At 44.2% G+C, this 26,979-nt stretch overlaps 1 protein-coding gene across 1 annotated transcript in view; it reads right to left on the bottom strand.

The window, feature by feature from the left end:
• The window catches only part of CUBN (cubilin), a 219,464-nt gene that overhangs the window by 160,315 nt on the left and 32,170 nt on the right, over positions 1-26,979 (bottom strand). The window contains 9 exon segments of the mRNA XM_056519174.1: positions 11,153-11,283; positions 12,984-13,209; positions 15,493-15,658; positions 17,513-17,691; positions 20,056-20,212; positions 21,760-21,950; positions 23,675-23,837; positions 24,714-24,895; positions 25,750-25,936. Coding sequence (XP_056375149.1) covers positions 11,153-11,283; positions 12,984-13,209; positions 15,493-15,658; positions 17,513-17,691; positions 20,056-20,212; positions 21,760-21,950; positions 23,675-23,837; positions 24,714-24,895; positions 25,750-25,936 — 1,582 coding nt within the window.

Below are 26,979 nucleotides of genomic sequence, written 5' to 3' on the forward strand. Positions count from 1 at the left end.
TTGGGAATTTGAAGCTGGTGCTTTGCAAACAGACTAGATATATATACTGTATATTGTCCAAGCTTCCCAGTAGGCTTCAGCGTGTCACATTTTATTTCAGAATTATCCAGTCTGCTTGTTGTAGTGAACAGTCGCACCCAGGCCCTGGTGCCTATGAAAGCCCAAAGCTCTGCCTTTTTGTTTTATTAATCACCTGTCCTCAGGATAGGTCATCAATATGTGATCGGGGGGGATACTCCTGGCACAATGACATTTACCTGTTTGCCAAAGTTGTAAAACCAAAACCCAGCAGGAAGCAGACAGCGCCATACATTCTGTAGTGACTCTGTCTGGTTACTACAACTCAGGCCACATTCACTTAAAGCTTACATAAGGAGTAGCACTATTTCTGACCATTATATAATTATACCATTGTATATGGTATTATTCAGCAGCTTTCTGCTCTGCAGGCTTCATTTATAATTTGAAGTTCTCCCAGAGCTGGTGGGCGGATCTCCCCCCTTTCCCCATCCCATAGACTTACATTGCTACTCCAGAACTGCACTCACTATTCTGCTGGTGGAGTCACTATGCACATATATTATATTACTCCAGAGCTGCACTCACTATTCTGCTGGTGGAGTCAATGTGTACATACATTACATTACTTATCCTGTACTGGTCCTGAGTTATTTCCTGTATTATACTCCAGAGCTGTACTTACTATTCTGCTGGTGAGTTCACTGTGTACATACATTACATTACTTATCCTGTACTGATCCTGAGTTATATCCTGTATTATACTCCAGAGCTGTACTCACTATTCTGCTGGAGAGGTCACTGTGTACATATATTACATTACTTATCCTGTACTGATCCTGAGTTATGTCCTGTATTATAGTCCAGAGCTGTACTCACTATTCTGCTGGTGAGATCACTGTGTACATACATTACATTACTTATTCTGTACTGATCCTGAGTTATATCCTGTATTATACTCCAGAGCTGTACTCAGTATTCTGCTGGTGGGGTCACTGTGTGCATACATTACATTCCTAATCATGTACTGATCCTGAGTTATATCTTGTATTATACTCCAGAGCTGCACTCACTATTCTGCTGGTGAGATCACTGTGTACATACATTACATTACTTATCCTGTACTGATCCTGAGTTATATCCTGTATTATACTCCAGAGCTGTACTCACTGTTCTGCTGGTCACTTGTCATTGTCACGTACCGGGATGTAGGCTGTCACGAGGCTTGGAAGTGGATCCTCCACCTGTGTGGTTGATGACTCGGATCGTATCGGGGAGCGGAGTCTAAGGTGCCGCTGGTCTTCACCAGAGCCTGCCGCAAGGCAGGATGGATTTGCTGCGACAGGCGACACCCAAGTCGCTACCCCCGACACGGCTTGACCACACAGGTAACTGGGCAAGGCGAGGTACCGGAGGATGAGGCAGAGGCGTAGTCAACGTAGCAGAAGGTCTAGGCAGGCGAAAAGGTTCGGAGTCAAAAAATGTAGCAGGAAGGACAGGTGCATTCACTAATTATGGGCGCACTAGCCCTTTAAATTTCAAAGCTCCGGCGCACGCGCCCTAAGGGGCGGGGACGCGTGCCGGGGCTGAGAGGAAGCAGCTGCAGGAGTCGAGTGAGGTAAGAGACGGGCCGGGATTTGTATGCAGGCGCGTCCCGCGATGCGAATCCCGGCCCCGCCGGTGGTCGTGGACACGGGATGCTGAGCTCACGACCAGTGTCAGTGGCCGGAGCGCAGCATGTAACAGTACCACTCCCCATTCATTTACGGCTCAAGAATCTTTTGAGAAGATCCTGATTCAGGATGTTATCTTGTGGCTCTCAAGACCTCTCTTCTGGACCGAATCCCTCCCAATCTACAAGAAAGAAACATTTACCTCTGATGAGTTTGGAGTCCAGAATTTCCTTGACAGAGTATACATCAGAGGTACCAGAGATGGGAGTGGGACAGAAGTCCTTTTTAGTGAAGCGGTTATAGATGGTTATAGTGGTAATAGACAAGTTTTAGGAGGGAAACGTGGAAAGAATGTGGGATCCGGAGGGAGGAAGGCAGATGTAGCGAATAAGCCACTGCATTAAGATGTCCTTGACCTTGAAAGGCCCCAAATAGCGTGGTCCCAGTTTGTAGCAAGGTACTCTGAAGCAGATATATTTAGATGACAGCCATACCTGGTCCCCGGGTGAAAATTCAGGAGGAGGACGCCTTTTCTTGTCCGCTTGAGATTTCAAACGGGTTGTGGCATGAAGAAGGGAGAGACGAGACTTCTTCCAAATGGCGGTGAAGTTCTGTACTAGTTCATCAGCTATAGGGACACCGGAGGGAGAAGGCAAGGGTAGAAGAGGACGAGGATGAAGTCCATAGACTACATAGAAGGGTGAAGTTCCTGTGGATTCGGTATCCCTATGGTTGTACGAAAACTCAGCTCAAGGTAGACGATCAGACCAGTCGTCATGGTGGTCGGAGACAAAGTGGCGAAGATAATCCCCCAGGATCTGATTCACCCTCTCAACTTGACCATTAGACTGGGGGTGATAGGCAGAGGAGAAATCTAACTTAACTTGAAGTTGTGAGCAGAGTGCCCTCCAGAACTTGGAGACAAACAGAGACTATAAGATATGAAAGATATGGGAAAGGAACAGTTTGGCTAGTTGAGGTGCGGATGGTAACCCAGGCAAAGGCACAAAATGAGCCATCTTAGAAAATCGGTCCACAACAACCCAGATGACTATATTGCTGCTAGAGGAAGGAAGGTCCGTAATAAAGTCCATTGAAATGTTAGACCAGGGCAGATCAGAAACAGGCAAAGGATGTAGTAGACCGTCAGGCTTGGCGCGTGGTGTCTTGTCCCGGGCACAAACAGAGCAAGAACGAACAAAGTCCATGACATCCCGTTTCATAGTGGGCCACCAATACTGTCGAGAAATTAGTTGCAAGGATTTAAAGATACCAGCATGACCTGCCAACAGAGAAGAATGACCCCATTTCAAGATCCAGAGTCTCAAACGAGGAGAAACATAAGTCTTTCCAGGGGGCAGACGCTGAAGACTTGCTGGAGCTGCGGAAATAAGACGATCCGGAGGGACAATATGTTGCAGATGAGGTTCCAGGTCTCGTACCTCAGAAGATCTAGATAGAGCATCAGCCCGAAGATTCTTCTCTGCTGGACGAAAATGAATAAAAAAGTTAAATCTGGAGAAGAACAGGGACCAGCGAACCTGTCGAGGGTTGAGACGATGGGCTGACTGAAGATGAAGCAAGTTCTTGTGATCCGTATAGATGTCTATTGGATGCACAGAGCCCTCTAAAAGATGACGCCATTCTTCAAAGGCTAACTTAATAGCCAGGAGCTCACGATCCCCTATGGTATAATTTCTCTCTGCTGGAGAGAATGTCTTCGAGAAGAATCCGCAAGTCACAGTCTTACCCTTGAATGAACTTTGTGTCAAGACTGCTCCTGCACCGACAGAAGACGCATCCACCTCTAAAGTAAATGGCTTGTCTGGATCAGGTCTAGACAACACTGGAGCAGATGCAAAGGCAGACTTTAATTTTTAATGGCTTCTTCGGCCTCTGGAGTCCAGACTTTAGGATTGGCAGCTTTTTTGGTAAGAGAAAGGATAGGGGCAACCAAGGTGGAGTATTGGCAAAGCCAAGGAAGCGGTGAATCGCTTTCAGTCCAGTTGGTTGAGGCCACTCCAGTACAGCGGATAACTTGTTAGGATCCATTTGCAGTCCTAGACTGGTAACAATGTATCCCAGAAACGGAAGGCTGGTCTTTTCAAAGGTACACTTTTCTAGTTTTGCGTAGAGTTGGTTGTCTCGAAGATGCTGCAAAACTTGACGGAGATGGAGATGATGAGTGTGGAGATTGGGTGAATAGATGAGGATATCATCCAAATAGACTATGACACAGGAGTAAAGAAGGTTCAGTAAAATGTCATTGACAAACTCTTGGAAGACAGCTGGAGCATTACATAGTCCGAATGGCATAGCTGTCACGCCCCCTCCATAGGCTTGCATTGAGGGGGCAGATCCGTGACGTAACACGGAGGCGGAGCCGTGACGTCACTATGCTCTGTCCCTGTGATCGCTAGTAATCAGAACCGGAGCGAGCACGCTCCAGGGGCTGATGCTAACGGGGTGCGGCGTGGAAGATCACGGGGGTCCACAGCGGCGGGACCCCCGCGGTCAGGCATCTTATCCCCTAGCCTTTGGATAGGGGATAAGATGTCTTAGCGCCGGAGTACCCCTTTAAGGACTGAGGAGGTGCAAACTTATACAGAACAAAAAACTGTGAAACAAAACTAAACATTGCCTTATGTCCCATAATGTCATAAGCCACTGGGATGGGTCAACACGTAAGAGAATAATACAATACTTATATTCCAGGCATTGGTTACCACACCCAATGCACTGTGCATTGTGTGTGGTAACCAATGCCTGGAATATAAGTAAACAGGGAGTACATATATAGATAAACCAGAACATACACTGATATGAACTACGTAAGACATAAAGATGAGAACGACAATTCATGGGTGTGTATGACAAGCTGGTTATACGTTGAGCATCCTTTTTACAATTTGCGCAATTTATTATATTGCTTGCACAAAAGACAACAAAAAACCTTGTAAAAAAAATAACCTGTGCAAATGAAAAGGAAAATTGTGAAAATATTCTGGTTGAGATTGTTTTTTCTTTTACATACAGCACTATAATCATTTTTCCTTTTTTATTTTCATCTGTATTACATTGGGGTTTTAGTCCTAATCCGGCAAATGTTTCTTCAGTCTTGAATCTTAAAGGAGTACTCTGCCCCTAGACATCTTTTCCCCTATCCAAAGGATAGGGGATAAGATGTCTGATAGCGGGGGTCCCGCTGCTGGGGACCAACGCGATCTCGGCTGTGGCAACCCATCGTTCATTTAGAGCGTCGGGTGCAGCCATGACGTCACGCCACACTACGCTTGTGATATCACGACCACACCCCCTCAATGCAAGTCTATGGGAGGGGGCGTGACTGCCGTCACGCCCCCTCCCATAGACTTGCATTGAGGGGGCATAGGAATTACGTCACGAGTGGGGTGTGACCGTGACGTCACAAGCCTCCGCCCCGCTGTGCTATTCGCTCTGTGCACCGGATGTCAGGAGGGCCGTAGCTGAGATCGCGGGGGTCCCCCCTAATCTGACATCTTATCCCCTATCCTTTGGATAGGAGATAAGATGTCTAGGGGCGGAGTACCCCTTTAATGCCTTTTCTGGCAAGTAACCAAGCATGTGTGGGAAACCGGGCAGCCGTCGGTCCGCCTCCTCTTTATTCCATCACCCCCTGGGAGTCCCAAATAACTATCCTTCGAGTCACATCTGCTGGATACAGATAAGCAACTATAATGTCTCATTCTAACAGAACATGATCAAAAATAGGTATTGTCTGCTGGGTCCTGTAGTCCACCTCTCATAGAGCAGGCGCGGAAACCAAACTACAAACACATAGAAATGTGTATTCGCTCTGATTTTCCTACTGCAGAACTTTTTCCAAAGTTTTAGTTTAATGTGAAACACATAACTTTTTATTTGAGACTGGGCAGGATTACAGTACTGTAATAGTATCCATATTGCCTGCATAACTACATGACCGCAGGGAAGGGGAAGGCTCATTCCTGGAAGCCGGTGGCCGAAGCTGGCACCCGCTCAGAGCACAGGCCCCAAACACAGAGCAGACTAATCCAGCACAAAGGCCCTTTAGAGGGATTGTAATGTAGAAGCCAAATGAAAAGAACCGCATCAGCATTAACAATATCACTGGCATTTCATAGACATGTTTACCGTGACTCCCAATGCTGCCGATTGCTTTCTATCAAGCCGTTTGCTTTTGTTTGTTCCGAGCTTTGTATGACCGTCCGGGCAGAACGGTTGTACAAAGCTTGGAACAAGAACAAAAAAATAAGAGGGGTGCAAATTCAACTAGCGAAATGCCAAGGTGCCCACTCATCTACCCTCATCTGAACGGCCTTCTTGGGTATTTTGCAATAACAGAGAGATTGTGATATTGTTCAGATTACAATATAATGGTACCAGGGCCATGGTGGGGTTTTCATGGAAAAAATGGATGGAGGTCTCCTTATTAGCACTTACCTATACAGTGATCCCTCAACATATGATGGTAATTCGTTCCAAATGAACCATCGTTACTTGAATCCATTGTATGTTGAGGGATCTGTGCAATAATAATATAGAAATTTATACTCACGTGTCCCTGCCGCTCTGGACCATCACCACTGCCCTGGATCGTCGCTCTCCATCGCCTCCATCACGTCCCCGGGGTGTCCCCGCCGCTCCGGACCGTTACCGCTGCCCTGGATCGTCGCTCTCCATCGTCTCCATCACGTCCCCGGGGTGTCCCCGCCGCTCCGGACCGTTACCGCTGCCCTGGATCGTCGCTCTCCATCGCCTTCATCATGTCCCCGGGGTGTCCCCGCCGCTCCGGACCGTCACTGCTGCCCTGGATCGTCGCTCTCCATCGCCTCCATCACGTCCCCGGGGTGTCCCCGCCGCTCCGGACCGTTACAGCTGCCCTGGATCGTTGCTCTCCATCGCCGTCATCATGTCGCTATGCACGCCGCTCCTATTGGATGATGGGACAGCATGCGCGCCGACGTGATGATGATGGTGAAGGAGAGCGACGGCCATGCAGCGGAGCCTGAGGAAGACGGTCCGAAATGGGGTGTGTCAAAGGGCGGGCCAATGGACGGAGTCAAGGGGCGGCAAAATTAGCTTTTGCCTAGCGTGGCAAAAATCCTTAAACCGACCCTGGGGTTAGTGACCAATGGGCCATTGAAAGCAAAGGCACATAAACACCAGACCTTTCTGTCCTGAGGGGCAAAATCAGACTCTATAATAGGAGACCCATTTCAATATTTGCTGTTGGCCCCCCTTTCTTCTATGTTCATCATTGTACCGAATATACACATTAGATAACTATTGGCAGATTCCACTCATGTCAACTAGACCTGACGATAATCTAGTGTGAAAAAAGGCCCTTTCATTACCCTCCAAAGACCGAGGGGGGCACATTTTTGGGAAAATTAAGTGGAGGCAGTGGTGGTCTTTGGGCAGTCAGTCCTTTTGACCTTCCTATAACCCAGCCTTGCCTAGATGCAGTAATTCTATACAATATACTGTAGTGGGCAATCCTGTCAGCCTCCGTATAAAATCAGATACAATAAGGTAACTGCCTAATAATTCACATGGTTCCTACCTGTTTCTCTTCTTGCCCCTTTTCCTTAGTGTATTCTGCAGGGTTCATGGGTGACCACGATTTACGCATTCTACATCTACATTGGGGGAATGCGAGGAGACTAATTCTTGCATCATGTTGCTCTATTGCACTTATGGGCATGTAGATATATAATTAGGGTTGCCACCTTTCTTGCAAAAAAAAATACCGGCCATGATAATTTGCATAATTACAGTAATTATATGCGTAACATCACGGGATACACACATGCAGGGGAAATTTTGTCTCATTCTGACCCCTATAACTTTATTTTTTTTCTGCTTATATGGGCCTGTATGAGGGCTCATTTTTTGCGCCCCGATCTGTAGTTTTTAACAGTAGCATTTATGTTTTTATGTCACTTTTTGATCACTTTTTTTTTATTAAATTCCGAAGTTACAGTTCGTAACTAACTACAACTCCCAGAATGCCCTGATACAGCCTGTGGCTCAGCAGCTGTCCCAAGCGAAAACTACAAATCCCAGCATGTTGGACTATATAGTAGTATATAGTATAGGTCAGTGTTTCCCAACCAGGGGTGCCTCCAGCTGTTGCAAAACTACAACTCCCAGCATGCAAACACCTACATAAGAGACTATACCTCTAAGAGGTAAGTAATGTGCAAAATAGAAGCACCACCAAAAATACAGAAAAAATTATGCACAAATGAATAACTAAACAATAAATGGAAGAAAGTTAACAAAATCTTTATTGAAGTATATCATTAATTAAAAGACGATAGCACAAATACATAATAAAAACAAGGCACCAGAAGATACTACAGATGGGTAGGTGAGGACTGGAACTAAGTATAGAGAGGTAATGAGTATAGATATAAATACGAGGTCAAAGGGCAGTCAAAGTATAAGTCAGAGGTGGAGACGCACCAAATGGCTGCTGAACGCAAGCACAAGGGCAGGGAGAGAATAAACAAAAAGGATCAAACCCAAGGACCAGAGGGAACAAGTATGCCAGACCTTACCTACCAACCCCAACGATCGTTTCACCACTAAATGGCTTCCTCAGGGGGTGTGGCTATCCTACCTTCTCACTGGCCTTATATGCCGCATCACAGCCAATAACATCTCATCACATCAAGATTGACATACATTTCCCCAATCAATACATCTTAAAAAGTATGCCCGCCCATAGGATCAGGCTATATCCAATGATGTTTCGGGTTTACCTGGAGCTAGTATCCGCCAGAGCTTACATATCCGGGACGCCGTTGGCGTACTTCCGGTAAAGAGACGAGTCACATGATCAATGTGATCACGTGACCGGGCTTGAAGAGCGCGTGCGCAAGCGCACTGAGTTCCATCGCAATCGGATACGGTCATGTGGTGCATCGACCACATGACCGGGCTCCCAAGCAGAAGAGCGCAGGCGCAGTCCGAATAAACCGGCGCAAGCGAAAAATAGAGAAGAAAGCGCGCAGGCGCAAAGAGAAAAAATAAAGGCAAGTGATAAGTGTACCATGTGAGCAAAGTGTACCAACGGCTGTCCGGGCATGCTGGGAGTTGTAGTTTTAATTTAGCCAAACAACAAGACGGCAAAACAATAAGCGCCGTATGTAGGTCCCGGGGGTACCGATATATAGCCAAAAACAAAGAGACCCACAATACTAATATTATTTCAAAAAGTATAACAATCTTTATTAGACAATAAAAAACAAACAATTTAAAAATAATTAAAAGGCAGAGGATGACCTTAAGCAGGAGACAACAAGTGCCAGTGGACCTGGTATGGGCGATGTAGGTATTCAGTCAAGAGCATACATAATGTAAGACTGGCACGGCTGCACACTTATAATATCGTAACAATAGATATAATATCTAACATACATTGGTGTAACATAGGGAGCAGCAATGCAATATAACAAACATGAATAGGGACCCAAGATGGGTGATACCTAAAGAGACTACCTGTCATATACCCAAAGGCCAGGAACACCAAGCACCAACACCCCAACGCACGTTTCGCATATGGGCTTCGTCACGCCCCCTGACGAAGCCCATACGCGAAACGTGCGTTGGGGTGTTGGTGCTTGGTGTTCCTGGCCTTTGGGTATATGACAGGTTGTCTCTTTAGGTATCACCCATCTTGGGTTCCTATTCATGTTTGTTATATTGCATTGCTGCTCCCTATGTTACACCAATGTATGTTAGATATTATATCTATTGTTACGATATTATAAGTGTGCAGCCGTGCCAGTCTTACATTATGTATGCTCTTGACTGAATACCTACATCGCCCATACCAGGTCCACTGGCACTTGTTGTCTCCTGCGTAAGGTCATCCTCTGCCTTTTAATTATTTTTAAATTGTTTGTTTTTTATTGTCTAATAAAGATTGTTATACTTTTTGAAATAATATTAGTATTGTGAGTTGTAGTTTTGCAACAGCTGCAGGTGCTCTGGTTGGGAAACACTTGTATAGGTTATGGTGCAACATTCCGGGAGTTGGAGGATTGGTTGGATAAATACCGCCCATTGCATTGACTGTATTTTTAATTTAAATGGTGGCCAGGTGACAACCCTATATAGAATATACATTGTCAGTAGAGATGAGCGAACTTACAGTAAATTCGATTCGTCACGAACTTCTCGGCGCGGCAGTTGATGTCTTATCCTGCGTAAATTAGTTCAGCCTTCAGGTGCTCCGGTGGGCTGGAAAAGGTGGATACATTCCTAGGAAAGAGTCTCCTAGGACTGCATCAACTTTTCCAGCTCACCGGAGCACCGGAAAGCTGAACTAATTTATGCAGGATAAGTCATCAACTGCCGAGATGAGAAGTTCGTGACGAATCGAATTTACTGTAAGTTCGCTCATCTCTAATTGTCAGCATCCATATCTGGGCTCCAGGTATTCCCTTTACTATCAAAACCGGTTATAATTTATTCATTTTATTGTTGCTCATATATTGTGTGTATGTGTATTGTACACATTTATATTTACATATTGTACATACATATATATATATATATATATATACACAGTGACCCCCCGACCTACGATGGCCCTGACATACGATCATTTCAACATACGATGGACTCTCAGAGGCAGCATCAACATACAATGCTTTTGTATGTCGGGGCCATCGCATAAACGGCTATCCGGCAGCGCAGACTGCTTCAGCTGCCACCGGATAGCCGTTTACGGTGCCCCGTGTGGTCCGCTGACGATCACTTACCTGTCCTCGGGGCTCCGGCGCGTCCTCTTCGGGATCCCCTGCATCGTCGGCGCTCTCCATCGTCGTCATCACGTCGCTGCGCACGCCGTCCCGTCATCCAATAGGAGCAGCGTGCGTAGCGACGTGATGGCGGCGACGGAGAGCGCGGATGTCGGGGAAGCAGAGGCCTTTCCGGAGAGTCGGGGACACCTCGGGGACACGGCGACAGCGATGGAAGGCGACATCCAGGGCAGCGGTGATGGTCCGGAGCGGCGGGGACAGGTGAATACAACTTTCTCTAACAGTGGTCTACAACCTGCGGACCTCCAGATGTTGCAAAACTACAACACCCAGCATGCCCGGACAGCCAACGGCTGTCCGGGCATGCTGGGAGTTGTAGTTTTGCAACATCTGGATGTCCGCAGGTTGTAGACCACTGTATATACTTTACATTGCACGGATCCCTCAACATACGATGGTTTCAACAAACGATGGTCCGTTTGGAACGGATTACCATCGTATGTTGAGGGACCACTGTATATATATATATATATATATATATACATATACAGTATATATTCTTTTTCAAATGAATGAATAATTATGTAAGGAAACATAAACACCCTGGGTATTTAGGGTGCTTAGGAATGATATGTTACTGTAAAATCTGTTGCCTGAAGAACCTACCAGTGGATGCATTGATGGACACGTAGCTGGCCGAGAATCCTTCCGCACCGCTGATGGAATCGGTAACAAGCAATAAAACCATTGTGCTGCCACTGCTGGTTATGGTTGGAGGGATGGATCTTCCACAGTATCTGGATAATATAGACAAATGGATCACTTTAGCTATTACTTTTATATCACATTTGCTATCACATTTGCTACACGTAGTTATGACTTAAAGGGGTATTCCAGGAAAAAAACTTTTATATATATATATATATATATATATATATATATATATCAACTGGCTCCAGAAAGTTAAACAGATTTGTAAATTACTTCTATAAAAAAAAAAAATCTTAATCCTTCCAATAATTATCAGCTGCTGAAGTTGAGTTGTTCTTTTCTGTCTGACAACAGTGCTCTCTGCTGACATCTCTGCTTGTCTCAGGAACTGCACAGAGTAGAAGAGGTTTGCTATGGGGATTTGCTTCTACTCTGGACAGTTCCCGAGACAGGTGTCATCAGAGAGGACTTAGACAGAAAAGAACAACTCAACTTCAGCAGCTCATAAGTACTGAAAGGATTAAGATTTTTTTAAGAGAAGTAATTTACAAATCTGTTTAACTTTCCGGAGCCAGTTGATGTATATATATATAAATAAAAGTTTTTTTCCTGGATAACCTCTTTAATTTTGACTACTTGGACCATAGTTTTGATAAGATTTAGACTAACAGAGAAAGACGAGGACCTTTTCAGAGATTCGGAAGGGCTGGGAAGTGGGTCCAGAAGTGGCCTTCTTTCGGCTTATCAAGAAAGCCATTGATGGAAGTGAGGCAAAGGACTGGATAGGCTCTAAAGGGACACTAGCATAAATACTCTGTTGATACTCTTTATTGAGCACTGTCAGATTCAAAAACTTTATATATGTTGTACATCTTGGGAAAACATAAATCTTTCTAATATACTTCATAAAAAATTTTTATCTCCTTTTTATAGAAATCATGGCTTATAAAAGACCACTAGGGGTCCCCATATCATCCAGAACATAATCCTGTCTGGCTGCAGTATTATCTTTGTCCCAACTGAAGCACAGGCTAGGACAAAGTCCAGGAAGTGAGGGCGGGACTAGCTCTCCTCTATGCCCGCTCCTGTCCTATCAGACTGCAGCATGAAAACAGAAAGGAGGAGGGGGTTACAGAACAGTCTGCAGTGATTGGATGAAGAGACCAAGCACAGCACAGCAGACTCAGGGAGGAAGTGTATGCATGAGGGCGGGCTCAGTGCTTGCCTTGGAGACGCCCCTTTCTGAGCAGTGGATGTCAAAATGAGTGAACTGCAGAACAGAGAGGGTTGTGAGCCAAATAAAGAAGCTAGACACATAAGAAAGAGATCTAAAGCATCTGTATGACCTAGTGAGTAACATATAGGAGTATTATTTTTTCCTGTGATATGACAGGTATGCATTAAGCTGGATAGGCTCTAAAGGGACACTAGTGTAAAGTCACATTCTCTTAAGCTGAACATACATACTCTTAATAGCCCATTTAGGTGAAAAATATCTCTCCAGACCTTACTATACTCATGCACGTTTAGCCCAGCCAAGCATGCCAGTGTTTTCATTGGAGAAAAAGAGGGTAAGCTGCTGCCAGACAACTCTGGAGCTGCTTATCTCCCATGAGAACAAAAGGATTGGGCATGTTAAAATCCAACTGCCTGATCCTTGTTTCCTCTGAGTCAGGAGGCCACCGTACACGTTGTCTGGGGCCAATAAGGCCTGGGCCCCTTTTCTCCCACAGCCCTATAGTCTACCTCTATGGTACACACACCCTACAATGGTATAGGCAATTACCTTGCAGTCCTGCTTCCTGTGGTATCTGTCGCATTATCATATATATCCAGATAGTCATATTGACATGTATGGGACTGCTCAAGATTGAACGTGGAAAAGGTTAAGCGTATTAGATTTCCGGGCTGGATGGAGATAACCCACGTGCAATGAACACCATGTGGGTATACGTTGGGGTAACCTGGGCTCGTAATGGTGCCCTCCGGGGTGGTCATTGTCGCACCGCAACCTGCCAAAGAAGACAAGAATGTTATCCTCAGAATGTTCAGAGTTTTAGGCTGTGTTCACACGTTGCGGTTTCATTGCAGTACTGTTGCGGTTCTGCAGCACTTTTACTGTAAATATGCAATACTGCAATGCAACATCAACATGTGAACAGTCACAGACGTATGGTATAAACAATAGTAGTAATAGACCTTCTTCATTGACAGTACAAGTCTCATGTGATCTCAGTCCGGATGGCCCCTGTCCTATCAGAGCATTGTTTCCCAATCAGAGTGCCTCCAGCTGTTTCAAAACTACAATGAAACTAAGCTGCAATACCACATGCAACCTGATGACAGGGGTGGCGCTGTTTTAGTGTAGCATAAGGATAGCTAGGAATTTTTGTAATGCATTGACCAGTCATCATACATCTGCCCTGGAGGTTTTCTCTTTCTTCTTCTGTGGTCTGATATTGTATTTGCTCCCATATTGTGCACATAAACACCAGGCTTAAAATATACAACAAATTACTTCTTTAAATGACAAATGTCTTGTTTGGGACTTTCTATTTTGTGAAGCTGAATAACTAAATGTTTACAATGGTTTTTACAGTCTGGTTCCTATTTCAAGCTGTGTCACTTTAATTATACAATGATGGAGCTGGAAGAATAGAAGAGATGTCCTACCCGGCCCTATAACACTCACTGAAGGTACGGAGGAGAGCAGACATCGGGCAGAACCTGTATCACTTAACCCCTTAAGGACGCAGACCTTTTTCACCTTAAGGACTGAGCCCTTTTTCGCAATTCTGACCACCGTCACTTTACGAATTATCAACCCGAATATTCTGATTCTGAGAATGTTTTTTCATGACATATTCTACTTTATTTTGGTGGTAAATTTTCGGCGTTACTTGCATCCTTTTTGGTGAAAAATCCCCAAATTTCATGAAAATTTTGGAAATTTTGCATTTTTCTAACTTTGAAGCTCTCTACTTGTAAGGAAAATGGATATTCACAATACATTTTATTTTTATTCACAAATACAATATGTCCACTTTATGTTGGCATCATAAAATGGACATATTTTTGCTTTTTGAAAAAATTAGAGGGCTTCAAAGTAGAGCAGCAATTTTCCAAAATTTCATGAAAATTGCTAAATCTGAAGGGACAGATGTTACAGAACTACAACTCCCAGCATGCCTGGGCAGTCGAGGCATGCTGAGAGTTGTAGTTTGGCAACATCTGGAGGGCTACCATTTGGGCACCACTGCAACAGTGGTCTCCAAACTGTGACCCTCCAGATGTTGCAAAACTACAACTCCCAGCCTTTGGCTGTCTGGGCATGCTGGGAGTTGCAGTTTGGCCTTCCTAGTGGTTGCCACAGTAAAGATCGTTTTACTTTCACTTCCAATTCCCCCCCCCCCCCCCCCCCGACGATTCCCTACCTGATCCAGTATCCAGCAGGCTACAGCGAAGATCCCGGGTCCCCAGGCATCATTACATTACTTATCCTGTACTGATCCTGAGTTATATGTACTCACTATTCTGCTGGTGGGGTCACTGTGTACATACATTACATTACTTATCCTGTACTGATCCTGAGTTATATCCTGTATTATACTCCAGAGCTGTACTCACTATTCTGCTGGTGGGGTCACTGTGTATATACATTACATTACTTATCCTGTACTGATCCTGAGTTATATCCTGTATTATACTCCAGAGCTGTACTCACTATTCTGCTGGTGAGGTCACTGTGTACATACATTACATTACTTATCCTGTACTGATCCTGAGTTGTGGTCTGTATTATAGTTCAGGGTTTGCATTCACAACTTTGCAGCCTTCAGAGCTGTGATTTCCCAGCATTCCCTGCTTACTCTGATGATTTACATACTGGTAAGTATATCTAGGACCCCCCCCCAATAATCTGACAACTGACTGCCTCCTCCCCCGATGTCTGTAAATAGAGATATATCTGCATGCAATAGTAACCAGCAGAATTATAGTAATAATGAGTATAATCCCTACTGTCGTTATGAAGCGCATTCATGTAGTTTCCTAGTTATGAAACACTTCATTTCATTTTCCTACGGTTTGTATTTCTATAAAATAGTGTCCAGGGTCATCTTTTCCTTCAATAAAAGTTAAAGGGGTACTCCGCTGCTCAGCGTTTGGAACAAACAAGCTCCTGGCTCCAGCATTCGGAACAGTTTATCCCAAGCGCTGAGCAGCGGAGTACCCCTTTAAGTCTTAAAAATCCATATGATATGACATGCCAATGTATAGATATATCTAAACATTACCTTCTATTACAGATTGATACGAAGCCGAGAAGCCGTGATTGGTGCTGGAGGCATCAGTGAGGAAATGGACATACAGGCTCCTCTGAGATGAATATGTAACATGGGGCACCTCTGATCCACAGTATTTCCCAATAAGAGTCGACTCCGGAGAAGGACCATCTCTGACCTGTCAATAAAATAGACTCTATGGGGGAGATTTATCAAAACCTGTGCAGAGGAAGAGTGGTGCAGTTGCCCATAGCAACCAATCAGATTGCTTCTTTCATTTTCCACAGGCCTCTAAAGAGGCCTGTGGAAAATGAAAGAAGCAATCTGATTGGTTGCTATGGGCAACTGCACCACTCTTCCTCTGCACAGGTTTTGATAAATCTCCCCCTATATATCTACTTAATGATATCAAACCATGTTCACCTATAGTGCAGGTTGTGGACTAATAATGGTTGGCTGGGACCCCTACATTATAGAGTAGAGAATGGCATCTCCATCTACAGAGGACCCAAAAATCCTACGCATTACATGGACAGTCTATTGATTTCAGTGGGATCTGTGCAATGCTCTAATTGTCCTGCGGGGGCACTGTAGGGAAATTGAACCATAGAATATAGCTGGAAATTCCGGTAGCTGGACACCATGTAAAAAGTTTACTGACAGGAAGAAACTCCTAGGCCAGTGTTTCCCACCCGTGGTCCTCAAGACCCCTAAGGCTAGATCCAGACTACGGAATTTCTGCCTGCGATTCCGCTTTGAAATTGCAGGCAGAAATTCTGCTCGCTAAAATGTGCAAGCTAGTAAATGGGTTTTCCGTTCACCAATCCACACTTCGGAATTTTTTAAGTGGAATTTGTGAAAGTAAAATCCGCTTTAAAATATCTGCCTGAAGAATGGTGCTCTTTCTCCAGGCGGATTTCCTCGCGGAACACATTGCAGTCTATTGGGGACTGCAATGTCCGCGTGGTCCTAGTGCCGACTGATTCAGTAGGCACTGACTGCACTCGGAATCTGTAGACAGAAATTTTCCGCCTGGAGGTTCTGCAGTCTGAACCTAGCCTTAGGGGTTTCATTTGAGGCGGAATTCCACAAGCGGGAATTCTGCCGTGTGAATAGATCCTTAGGGAGTGAATAGACCCTTTGAGGACCTCAGTCGGGAAACACTGATATAGATTTAAGAAAAAAGGTTTTGTTCTAAGAAGAGAATGAAAATTGTTATAGTGTGAATGGGGTGGGAATTTACCGGTACATTACCCCATAGAGATAGGCCATGGATTATAACATGGAACATAACATAAAGGGGAAAAAGGGGGGTTTTGTCCAGGACTGAAAATAAAACGAAAACATGGCTGCCACTTCAAAACCAGCGCCACACCTGTCCACAGGTTGTGTGTGGTATTGCGGCTCAGCTCTGTTCACTTTAAAAGGGTACTCCGCCCCTAGACATCTTATCCCCTATCCAAGGGATAAGATGTGTGATCGCAGGGGTCCCGCCGCTGGGGAACTGCGCGATCTCAACTGCGATACCCCAGACTTCCAGTGCACGGAAGGAACTTCGCTCCGTGCCGGATGACTGGCGATGTGGGCGGAGGCTCGTGATGTCACGGTCATGTGTCCCCTTAAAGCAAGTCTATGGGAGGGGGCGTGACAGCCATCACGCCCCCTCCCATAGACTTGCATTGAGGGGCCTGGCTGTGACGTCACGAGCCTCTGGCACTCTGGAAATGCACACGACGCTCTAAACGAACGCCGGGTGCAGCAGGGAGATTGCGGGGGGCCCCAGCACCTGGACCCCCACTATCGGACATCTTATCCCCCTATGCTTTGGAGAGGGGATAAGACATCCAGGGCGGAGTACCCTTTTAAACAAACTGCAATTCCAGACACAACCTACAGACAGGTGTGGTGCTGTTTTTAGAAGAAAGTGATCTATATCTCACTGACCCAACACCCATATTCAGTAAGAATGATTGGAGAATCTGTTGTATCCTGTGGCTACAGCTGTAAAGAAAGGGAAATTCACTTTCCTTACCTCAACATAATTGTTACCGCATTCAGAGCTGCTCGAGATATTCAAAGAGTCAAACTTGAACATAACCACTTCTCCTTCTGGCTGAGTGATGACCCACGTACAGGACCTCTCCCGATGGTATGGGTTGGGGTAGTTAGGGGTACGGATGACTCCTGCTCCAGACAGTGAACCGCCACAGACTGCGAAAAAACACAATGCATTTTTTTTTTGCACCCCCTGATATACAGCGGACAAATAACCATACACCACTGTGCCTAAATGTACACACCATACATGATGGGGTCCAAACAACAAGTGCCATACAAGTTAAACAGATTTCTAAATTACTTCTATTTAAAAATCTTAATCCTTCCAGTACTTATCAGCTGCTGTATACTACAGAGGAAGTTCTTTTCTATTTAAAGGGGTTATCCAGGAAAAAAAAACTTTTTTATATATATCAACTGGCTCCAGAAAGTTAACCAGATTTGAAAATTACTTCTATTCAAAAATCTTAATCCTTTCAGTACTTATGAGCTTCTGAAGTTGAGTTGTTCTTTTCTGTCTAAGTGCTCTCTGATGACACGTGTCTCGGGAACCGCCCAGTTTAGAAGAGGTTTGCTATGGGGATATTCTTCTAAACTGGGCGGTTCCTGAGACAGGTGTCATCAGCGAGCACTTAGACAGAAAAGAACAACTCAACTTCAGAAGCTCATAAGTACTAAAAGGATTAAGATTTTTTAATAGAAGTAATTTACAAATCTGTTTAACTTTCTGGAGCCAGTTGATATATATATATATATATATATATATATATAAATTTCCTTTAAATTTTCTTTCTGTCTGACCACAGTGCTCTCTGCTGACACCTCTGTCAGGAACTGTCCAGAGCAGGAGAGGTTTACTATGGGGATTTCCTCCTAATTTGGACAGCTCCTAAAATGGACAGAAGTGTCAGCCGAGAGCACTGTGGTCAGACTGGAAAGAAATTCAAATAGAAAAGAACTTCCTGTGTAGTATACAGCAGCTGATAAGTACTGGAAGGATTAAGATTTTTAAATAGAAGTAATTTACAAATCTGTTTAACTTTCTGGTACCAGTGGATTAAAAACAAAATGTTTTCCAGCAGAGTACCCCTTTAAAGCATGACATATAACTCTAAACAAAGACACTGCGAAAAAGTTTGACTATGGCAGATACTAGTATTCTGACTATTTTATGACTATACTACTTTGGGCTGCCATTGTTTCACTGTATTTGCACTGTGCTGTTCTTGATGTCTATTGATATTACATCGTTTTATCGTGTAATTTTATGTTCACTTTTCCTTTCTTGTGACGTGTGTTCCTAAAAGTTTATTTCTTTATATTTGTTGCCCTTTTTTGTTTGGTGTCACTTGGACATGTCAAAAGCTTTGATTGGTTGGAGTTTTAGTGCCCAGACCACCACTGATTACTAGATATAGCCGATTCACTCCCAAAAAAACCAGACCTATTTTCTTTCAAAGACCACTCCCTGTCTGTCTCCACTTTGGATGTGATATTACAACTTGGCTCCATTCACTTCAATGGAACTGAGCTGCAGAACCACACCCAACCTGGAGACAGACAGGGAGCGGTCTTTGAAAGAAATTGTCTCTGTTTTTCGATTCCTGGATAACCCCTTTAATCTAACTTGTTCAGGGAAATATTTATGTGTTGGGGGTTTCAGCACGAGACCCCAACCGATCAAAATTTTACATGATTGTCAACATCAGTGTTTCCAAACCAGTGCGCCTCCAGCTGTTGCAAAACTACAACTACCAGCATGCCCGGACAGCCAACGGCTGTCCGGGCATGCTGATAGTTGTAGTTTTGCAACAGCTGGAGGCACACTTGTTAGAAAAACACTGGCCTGCATTGATGTGACCAGTGGTGTAACTTGAAGATGCACGGCCCACAGCTTTAAAGGGGTTATCCAGGGAAAAAAAATAAAAAAAAATTCTATATATATCAACTGGCTCCAGAAAATTAAACAGATTTGTAAATTACTTCTATTAAAAAAATCTTAATGCTTTCAGTACTTATGAGCTGCTGAAGTTGAGTTGTTCTTTTCTGTCTAAGTGCTCTCTGATGACACCTGTCTCAGGAACTGTCCAGAGTAGAAGCAAATCCCCATAGCAAACCTCTTCTACTCTGTGCAGTTTCCGAGACAAGCAGAGATGTCAGCAGAGAGCACTGTTGCCAGACAGAAAAGAACAACTCAACTTCAGCAGCTGATAATTATTGGAAGGATTAAGATTTTTTAATAGAAGTAATTTACAAATCTGTTTAACTTTCTGGAGCCAGTTAATATAAAAAAATGCCCCCCCCCCCCCTCCCCTGGAATATCCCTTTAATGCTTTATCTATATCAATGGTCTACTTCTATAGGAAACAGAGACCCCACCACCATAGCCCCCTATAGTTATGCCCCATCATGTGACATGAATACAGAATTACACCTAGAATTTTCCCCCTGTATACAGCTGATGTGTTTTCATGCAGTATACAGCTTATTAAATCTGAGCAATCTATACGATCTTACCGACTTGGTAAAAGGCTCGGAACCTAGATCTTGTCGCCGAAGCCTGAGACTTGAATTTTATCCAGAGTTTATTCGAACTTGAAGTGATGGGAGCCGGAATCGTGGTGTTACAGTATCTGCCGATTAAGGGGGCCGTCTCTGTACCTCCATCTTTAACCTAAATACAACCAGGTATCATTAAAAGGGTGTACAGGATAAGAAGAACATGGCTATTTATTTCTAGAAACAGCGCCACACACATTCATGGGTTTGTCTGGTATTGCAGTTCCGGTGCATCAATGTATGGGGGAGGGGGATGGTGCTGTGGACAATTCGACATGTTTAAAGGAGTACTCCGGGATATGAAAACATATCCCCTATCCTTAGGATAGTGGATAAGTTACAGATCGTGGGGGAGTCCAACTGAGAGGGTCCCCCCGTGATCTCCCGTACGGGGCCCCCCACCCTTTTGCCTAAATAGCGCGTTTCAACCACCGCAACACGCCCCCCTCAATATATCTCTATGGCAGAGCTGGGGACTGCTGAATGCTGCGCTACAACTCTCCCATAGAGATGAATTGAGGGGTGTGTTGGCCGCCGCATCATGCGGTGATCGGACATGCCCCGTTGCCGCTGACTGCTACGGCCCCATACGGGAGATCCTTAGGATAGGGATAAGTTTTCATATGCCGGAGTACTCCTTTAAAGAAGACCTGTGGCCAACCCCCCTAAAAATTAGATTGTATTATATTAGAAAGCATAGGGCGCCCTAATCACACACCTTATTACGGTTTATTCATATACCCTTTCATTCCTGAGATATGAGAGTTTATATTTTGACAAATTAGGGAATAGTCAGATGGGCGTGAACTTAATTTTAATAATGGGAGTGACTGGGAGTGGCTATCAGGAGATTATACAGTCAGGGGTTTGTATTAGGCCTACACACACCTCAAATAAAACACTCACACCCTTTGACTATATAATCATGCCCATCCCCTGATAGCCACTCCCATTATTAAAATTAAGTTCTCGCCCACCTGACAGATTTCTTGAATTGTCAGACAAACTATAAACACTAATATCTCGGAAACAGAAGGCCATATCGAGAAACTAAAAAAAATTCTAAATCTAATTTTTTGGTTTACCGCATGTCTTTAACATATGTTTAAAGGGGTATTCAAGGAAAAAAATACTTATTTTTAATTTTTTTTTATATCAACTGGCTCCAGAAAGTTAAACAGATTTGTAAATTACTTCTATTAAAAAAATCTTAATCCTTCCAATAATTATCAGTTGGTGAAGTTGAGTTGTTGTTTTCAGTGCTCTCTGCTGACATCTCTGCTTGTCTCAGGAACTGCACAGAGTAGAAGAGGTTTGCTATGGGGATTTGCTTCTACTTTGGACAGTTCCCGAGACAGGTGTCATCAGAGAGCACTTAGACAGAATAGAAAAACTCAACTTCAGCAGCTCATAAGTACTGAAAGGATTAAGATTTTTTTAATAGAAGTCATTTACAAATCTGTTTAACTTTCTGGCACCAGTTAATAAAAAAAAAAAAAGTTTTCCACCGGAGTACCCCTTTAAGTTACACACCTAGAAGTGAGGCATCAGCTCAGCAAGGCCCATCACCCTTAGCAATTTAAGGTGTGAGTTTGTTTTTATTTATACCTCTTTTTTAGTTACACTTTGGGGCACTAGAGCAAAATAAATACAAAATGCTACCTCTATAACAGTGAGGGAGCATCCAGAGCTGCTCTCCAGGTCCATGTCAGTGAATTTAAGGTGGATTCTTTCATTTAGCGGCTGTGTGACAATATAAATACACTGCTTGTTCCCTGTGTAGGCATCAGGCCACCCTGGAGACACAAGGAAGCCCTCCGTGTCAGAGAAGCTTCCTCCACAAGATGATCCGGCTGTAATCAGAGAAACACGTAAAATTCAATTCAAAGAAAAAAAAATGCAAACATTCTATAAACATTATTGGTCCACTGATAAAAAATAACATAAAATTATTGGAAAAAAAAGAATGAAAAAACTTCAGATTCATGTTACATAAAAAATAAAAAATAAAGTTTAAAGGCTATGCACACATTTGTTTCCTAAATGCAAAATGAAGCAACTTTCTTAAAGGAGGACTCCGCCCCTAGACATCTTATTCCCTATCCAAAGGATAGGGGATAAGATGTCTGATCACGGGGGTACCCCCACCCCCACCCCCTGTATCGCCCGTCATCAGCCACAGAGCGATCTTTACTCCGTGCAGCTCATGAATGGGGGTGCTGCAGGAGAGTTCCTCTGGATAGGGGGATAAGATATCTAGGGCCGGAGTACCCCTTTAATCATCTTTTAGACAAATGTACTACTATTTTGCTGCAGTTCAGATAAAGATAAAAAAAAAAATCTGTCAAATGGGCTTTCTGCTCTCATCCTCCCTTCTCTTATTATCAGGGATAGAAGTAGGAAGGGGAGAGTTGGAAGAGCATACATGGAGGGCAAATCACACAGGCTGTAGACAGGGAAGAAGGCACACATAAGGCAGTTTGCAGAGGAAAGACTGTACACGTGTGCAGAACAAGAAGAGTGTCCACAAACTCTAGCTACTACTGAACACACAGACCTCACATCCAGCATGTATTACTGGGTGGTGACACCCACATGACAAGAATATCAATCTAGTAGCAGGCTGCATTAATAATAAATTAAAGGGTACCTCTCATCAAATAAACTTTTGTTATATTTTAGATTAATGAATGTTGAATAACTTTCCAATAGCATGTTAATGAAAAATATGCTTCTTTCTATTGTATTTTTCCCGATCAGTCCTGGCAGCAAGCATTTCTGACTCATGCTGGAGTCCTAAACACTCAGAGCTGCCAGCCTGCTTTGTTCACAGCCAAACAGGCTGTGAACAAAGCAGGCTGGCAGCTCTGAGTGTTCTCCTTTGTGAACAAAGCAGACTGGCAGCTCGTAGTGTTTAGGACTCCAGCATGAGTCTGAAATGCTTGCTGCCAGGACTGGTAGGCAGACCCCTAGTGGTCATTTCTTCAAAGTGGAAAATTAAATAGAAAGAAGCATATTTTTTAATAACATGCAATTGTGAAGTTATTCTGCATACATTAATCTATAATATATCAAAAGTTTTTTTGATGATAGGTACCCTGAAGAATAAAGATAGCAGACTTAGTACACCATTTTAACTCAAGGTAACCAATATCATATGTAAAAATATTTTTTTCCTTTTCAAAGGTGTTTATAGCTTTTAAGAGGGTTGACTTTCCCAAAAAGGCCTAAGGGGAGGAGCTTAATGAGTAGCTAACTTACTTAGAGAGTACAGTGGGGAATGTATGTACCCAACCAGATAATTGTAGCCTTCCTGTACTTATATAACCCTATGGCCTAGTGGAAAGCCCTAAGAAGTGCCCTTCCCCCAACCACTGGGGCCATTTTGAGCTCTCTCCGGTCCCATCAGCTACCTTTAGTCCCCTTAATCTCAGTGATCTGTGTGTGTTGGTCGGTAATGCAGTTGGGTATGGATGAATTCTCTATGTACCCTGCACCCTGTTAAAGAATGGTTATATCTCCAGTAGATCCCCAAAGTTGAGGAGGCCATTTTCTCCTGAAGTCTACTGATACTTACATGAAGATGTTATGTAGGTTATATGAAATCCTTTGTCTGATATCGCACTGTCAGAATGAAAGTGAACCCAGGCATATGGACCCGATGTCTGGAGAGGGGCTGGAGAGATTGTCGTGCAGTATTTACCAATAACAGCGTCATGGGCCGAAAGGCCATCCCGAATCTAATGTGTAGAAAAATAAGTATACAATATAACAACAAAGTGCGAAGAAATGATGATTGCCTGAAGATATACACTTAGGGTCTATTCACACGTACAGTATTCTGTGCAGATTTGATGCGCAGGATTTTCTGCTGCAGATCTCAATGTAAATTGAATGACTGAACACCGCTTGAAATCCTGCGCATCAAATCTGCACAGAATACTGTATGTTTGGAATAGACCCTTAAAGGGATTATCCAGTTAAAGGGGTACTCTGATGCTCAGTGTTTGGAACAAACTGTTCCGAACGCCATCGCCGGGAGCTCGTGACTTCAATGCCCCGCCCCCTCATGACATCATGCCCTGCCCACTCAATGCAAGTCTATGGGAGGGGGCGTGACGGCTGTCAGGCCCCCTCCCATAGACTTGCATTGAGGGGGCAGGGCATGACATCATGAGGGGGTGGGGCTATGATGTCACAAGCTCCCGTTGTCGGCTCCAGCCTTCGGAACAGTTTGTTCCAAACGCTGAGCAGCAGAGTACCCCTTTAAGATCATGGGAGGTCTGACCACTGGCACCCCCCACGATCTCCTGCACAGCACTCTGGCTCTTCTCCAGCACGGAACGGGGGTCGGAACGCGTCCTCTATGCATCTCTATGGGAAAGCCAAAGTGCTGTACTAGTATATCCCTGGCTCTCGCATAGAGGTGCATGGAGGGGGCATGTTAACCACTGCTTCATGGCTCCTTGAATAGTGGGGAGAGCCGGCGCATCAGGCAGGAGATTGCGGTCGGACCCCAGCCTTCTGACACTTATCCTTTATCCGTTAAATAGGGGATACACGCATGTACATATGAAGCTGAGAACACACAAAGCAATCAAGGGATAGGTATATACCTCCAGGTAATCTTTGTCACAGGTGGCGTTCTGTTCCAGGCTTAGTGTGCCGAAAGCAAAGGTGATGTAAAGACCCGGGTCAACAGAGATTCTCCAGTAACAGTCTTGGTTCGGAGGATAGTTACCAGGATAGCCAGGGGACAATATGGATCCATGAGCCTCTGAGAGGTTGCCCCCACATGCTAAATGCATAATAAAATAGTAACCATACTTCATCAGTATAATGGAAATAAGCCACAAAACCTACAATCTGTCGAGAGGACAAAGTTGGACCAAGTTGTAGAGTAAATTTAGATCTTTATTATAGCCTATTGTAACAGAGCCATAAATAAACATGAAATCAAAACCTAAAAAGAATGAACTACATCAAATAATAACAGTATAGCAGTAGCGCATATGTGGTGGCCCAGTACAGAAGTGGTCCTTCTGTACCTTGTATAGTCCTTTCGGGTGGACTCAGTCCCCTGGCCCCCACGCTCCTCAGAACTCTCGTCACCCCTTCTATTACCTAAAGAGTTAATGTATTACATTTATGTGTTTTTACCTCTAAGTCCTGTTGCTAAGTCTGTGTAACCCAGGGAGGTGTTAGTGACCAGGTGACATGTGGGTAACCTATAGGACCCCTCCAAATTGCTCCCTTATAAACCTAGGGAGGAGCTAGTTCTAGTGAGATGAGTTCTATGCATGCTGAGCTACAGAACAGTCAAGACCTGAGAGTGTCTGGTGTCCTGAGGGAGACCGAGGTCTAGTCACGCTTCCACCAACCGTGAGCCCCTTCAGGTGAAAGTCAAAACCTGGTAAGCAACCACAGTCACTGGTCATCTCCTTGGGCCTAACTGAGCTGTAAAAGACTATAACATCTGTCTGCCTCAGTAAAGTGCTGTTGTTCTGTAACCTTGCATAGGAGTGATCATTTGCCCCACGCCTGGCCCAGAAACCAGCGGCCATACCTCGGGTGGTTTAGAGGATAACCACGCCCTGGCATCACAAACACAAGGGCCCCTAGGGTAATAACATTTGCCTTTACCACACATACCTTGTGCTGGGATTTCGCAGTTTAATCCAGTCCATTCGCTGGTACAGTTACATGTGTAAGCATTGACTCCATCCAGACAGACGCCTCCATTCTGACATGGGTCACTGGCGCACTCATTGATGTTTTCTGTGCAGTTGGTGCCGTTCCATCCTGAGTGACACTCACATATATAGCTTGAGAGGTCAGGCTGGACACAGAAGAGTTAAACAGATAGATTGAAAATCATAGTTTTTTTTTTTTGACCATCACATATGCACTAATGCAAAGGTGCGACTGTTACCCCTCCACCCCCTATAACTACGGTTCTTGGTTCTGATTATAGTCTTGGTAGAACAATGTGGCATTTTGGTGTATTGGTACTGTATAGTTTATGGTTTTGGTGTCTTAAGCACATGACCACCCATACATGTCATTTGCTTTAATGCCACACCCATCTACCATTTTGACTATATGCTTCTTGATGCTAGACAGGTTCATGCTTTTGTTCAAATTTTTTATTATGTTTTTCATATACCCACACCCATGGTGCCTTCCAATGTAATATATATATATATATATATGAATAAACAAAAGAATACAGGCCAGGCACAGCGTATCCTTCGGCATCAACCTATCAGACAGGTGCTCGAACAGTCCCGTAGCTTGGTGGGGTGCAATGCGTGGAACAGCAGACAACTTATATAGAGAATCAAGTAAAGAAAAACGCTGCAACTCACCACCTTCAAGCTTTGCTTTAATTGCCGTCACATCATCAGTACAGGTACAACTTGCGGAGAAGCGACATCGGGGCTGGGTGCAGGGGAGAGAGGGGAGAGTGGACGCTGTGGGGAGGTTCCTAGACGACCAGCTAGTTTCGGATCAAATGATGCTTTTTCCGGAAGAAGCATCATTTGATCCGAAACTAGCTGGTCGTCTAGGGACCTCCCCGCAGCGTCCACTCTACCCTCTCTCCCCTGCACCCAGCCCCGATGTCGCTTCTCCGCAAGTTGTACCTGTACTGATGATGTGACGGCAATTAAAGCAAAGCTTGAAGGTGGTGAGTTGCTGCGTTTTTCTTTACTTGATTCTCTCTCTCTCTCTATATATATATATATATTAGCATTCAGCGATGTTGCTTGTATAGACCAACAGAACAACATTGTATATATAAATATATATACACACACACAATGTTGTTCTGTTGTTCTATACAAGCAACACCGCTGAATGCTTTAAAGTCTATAGGAATGG

The sequence above is a fragment of the Hyla sarda genome, chromosome 5 (assembly GCF_029499605.1).
Source record: "Hyla sarda isolate aHylSar1 chromosome 5, aHylSar1.hap1, whole genome shotgun sequence".
Lineage (NCBI taxonomy): Eukaryota > Metazoa > Chordata > Amphibia > Anura > Hylidae > Hyla > Hyla sarda.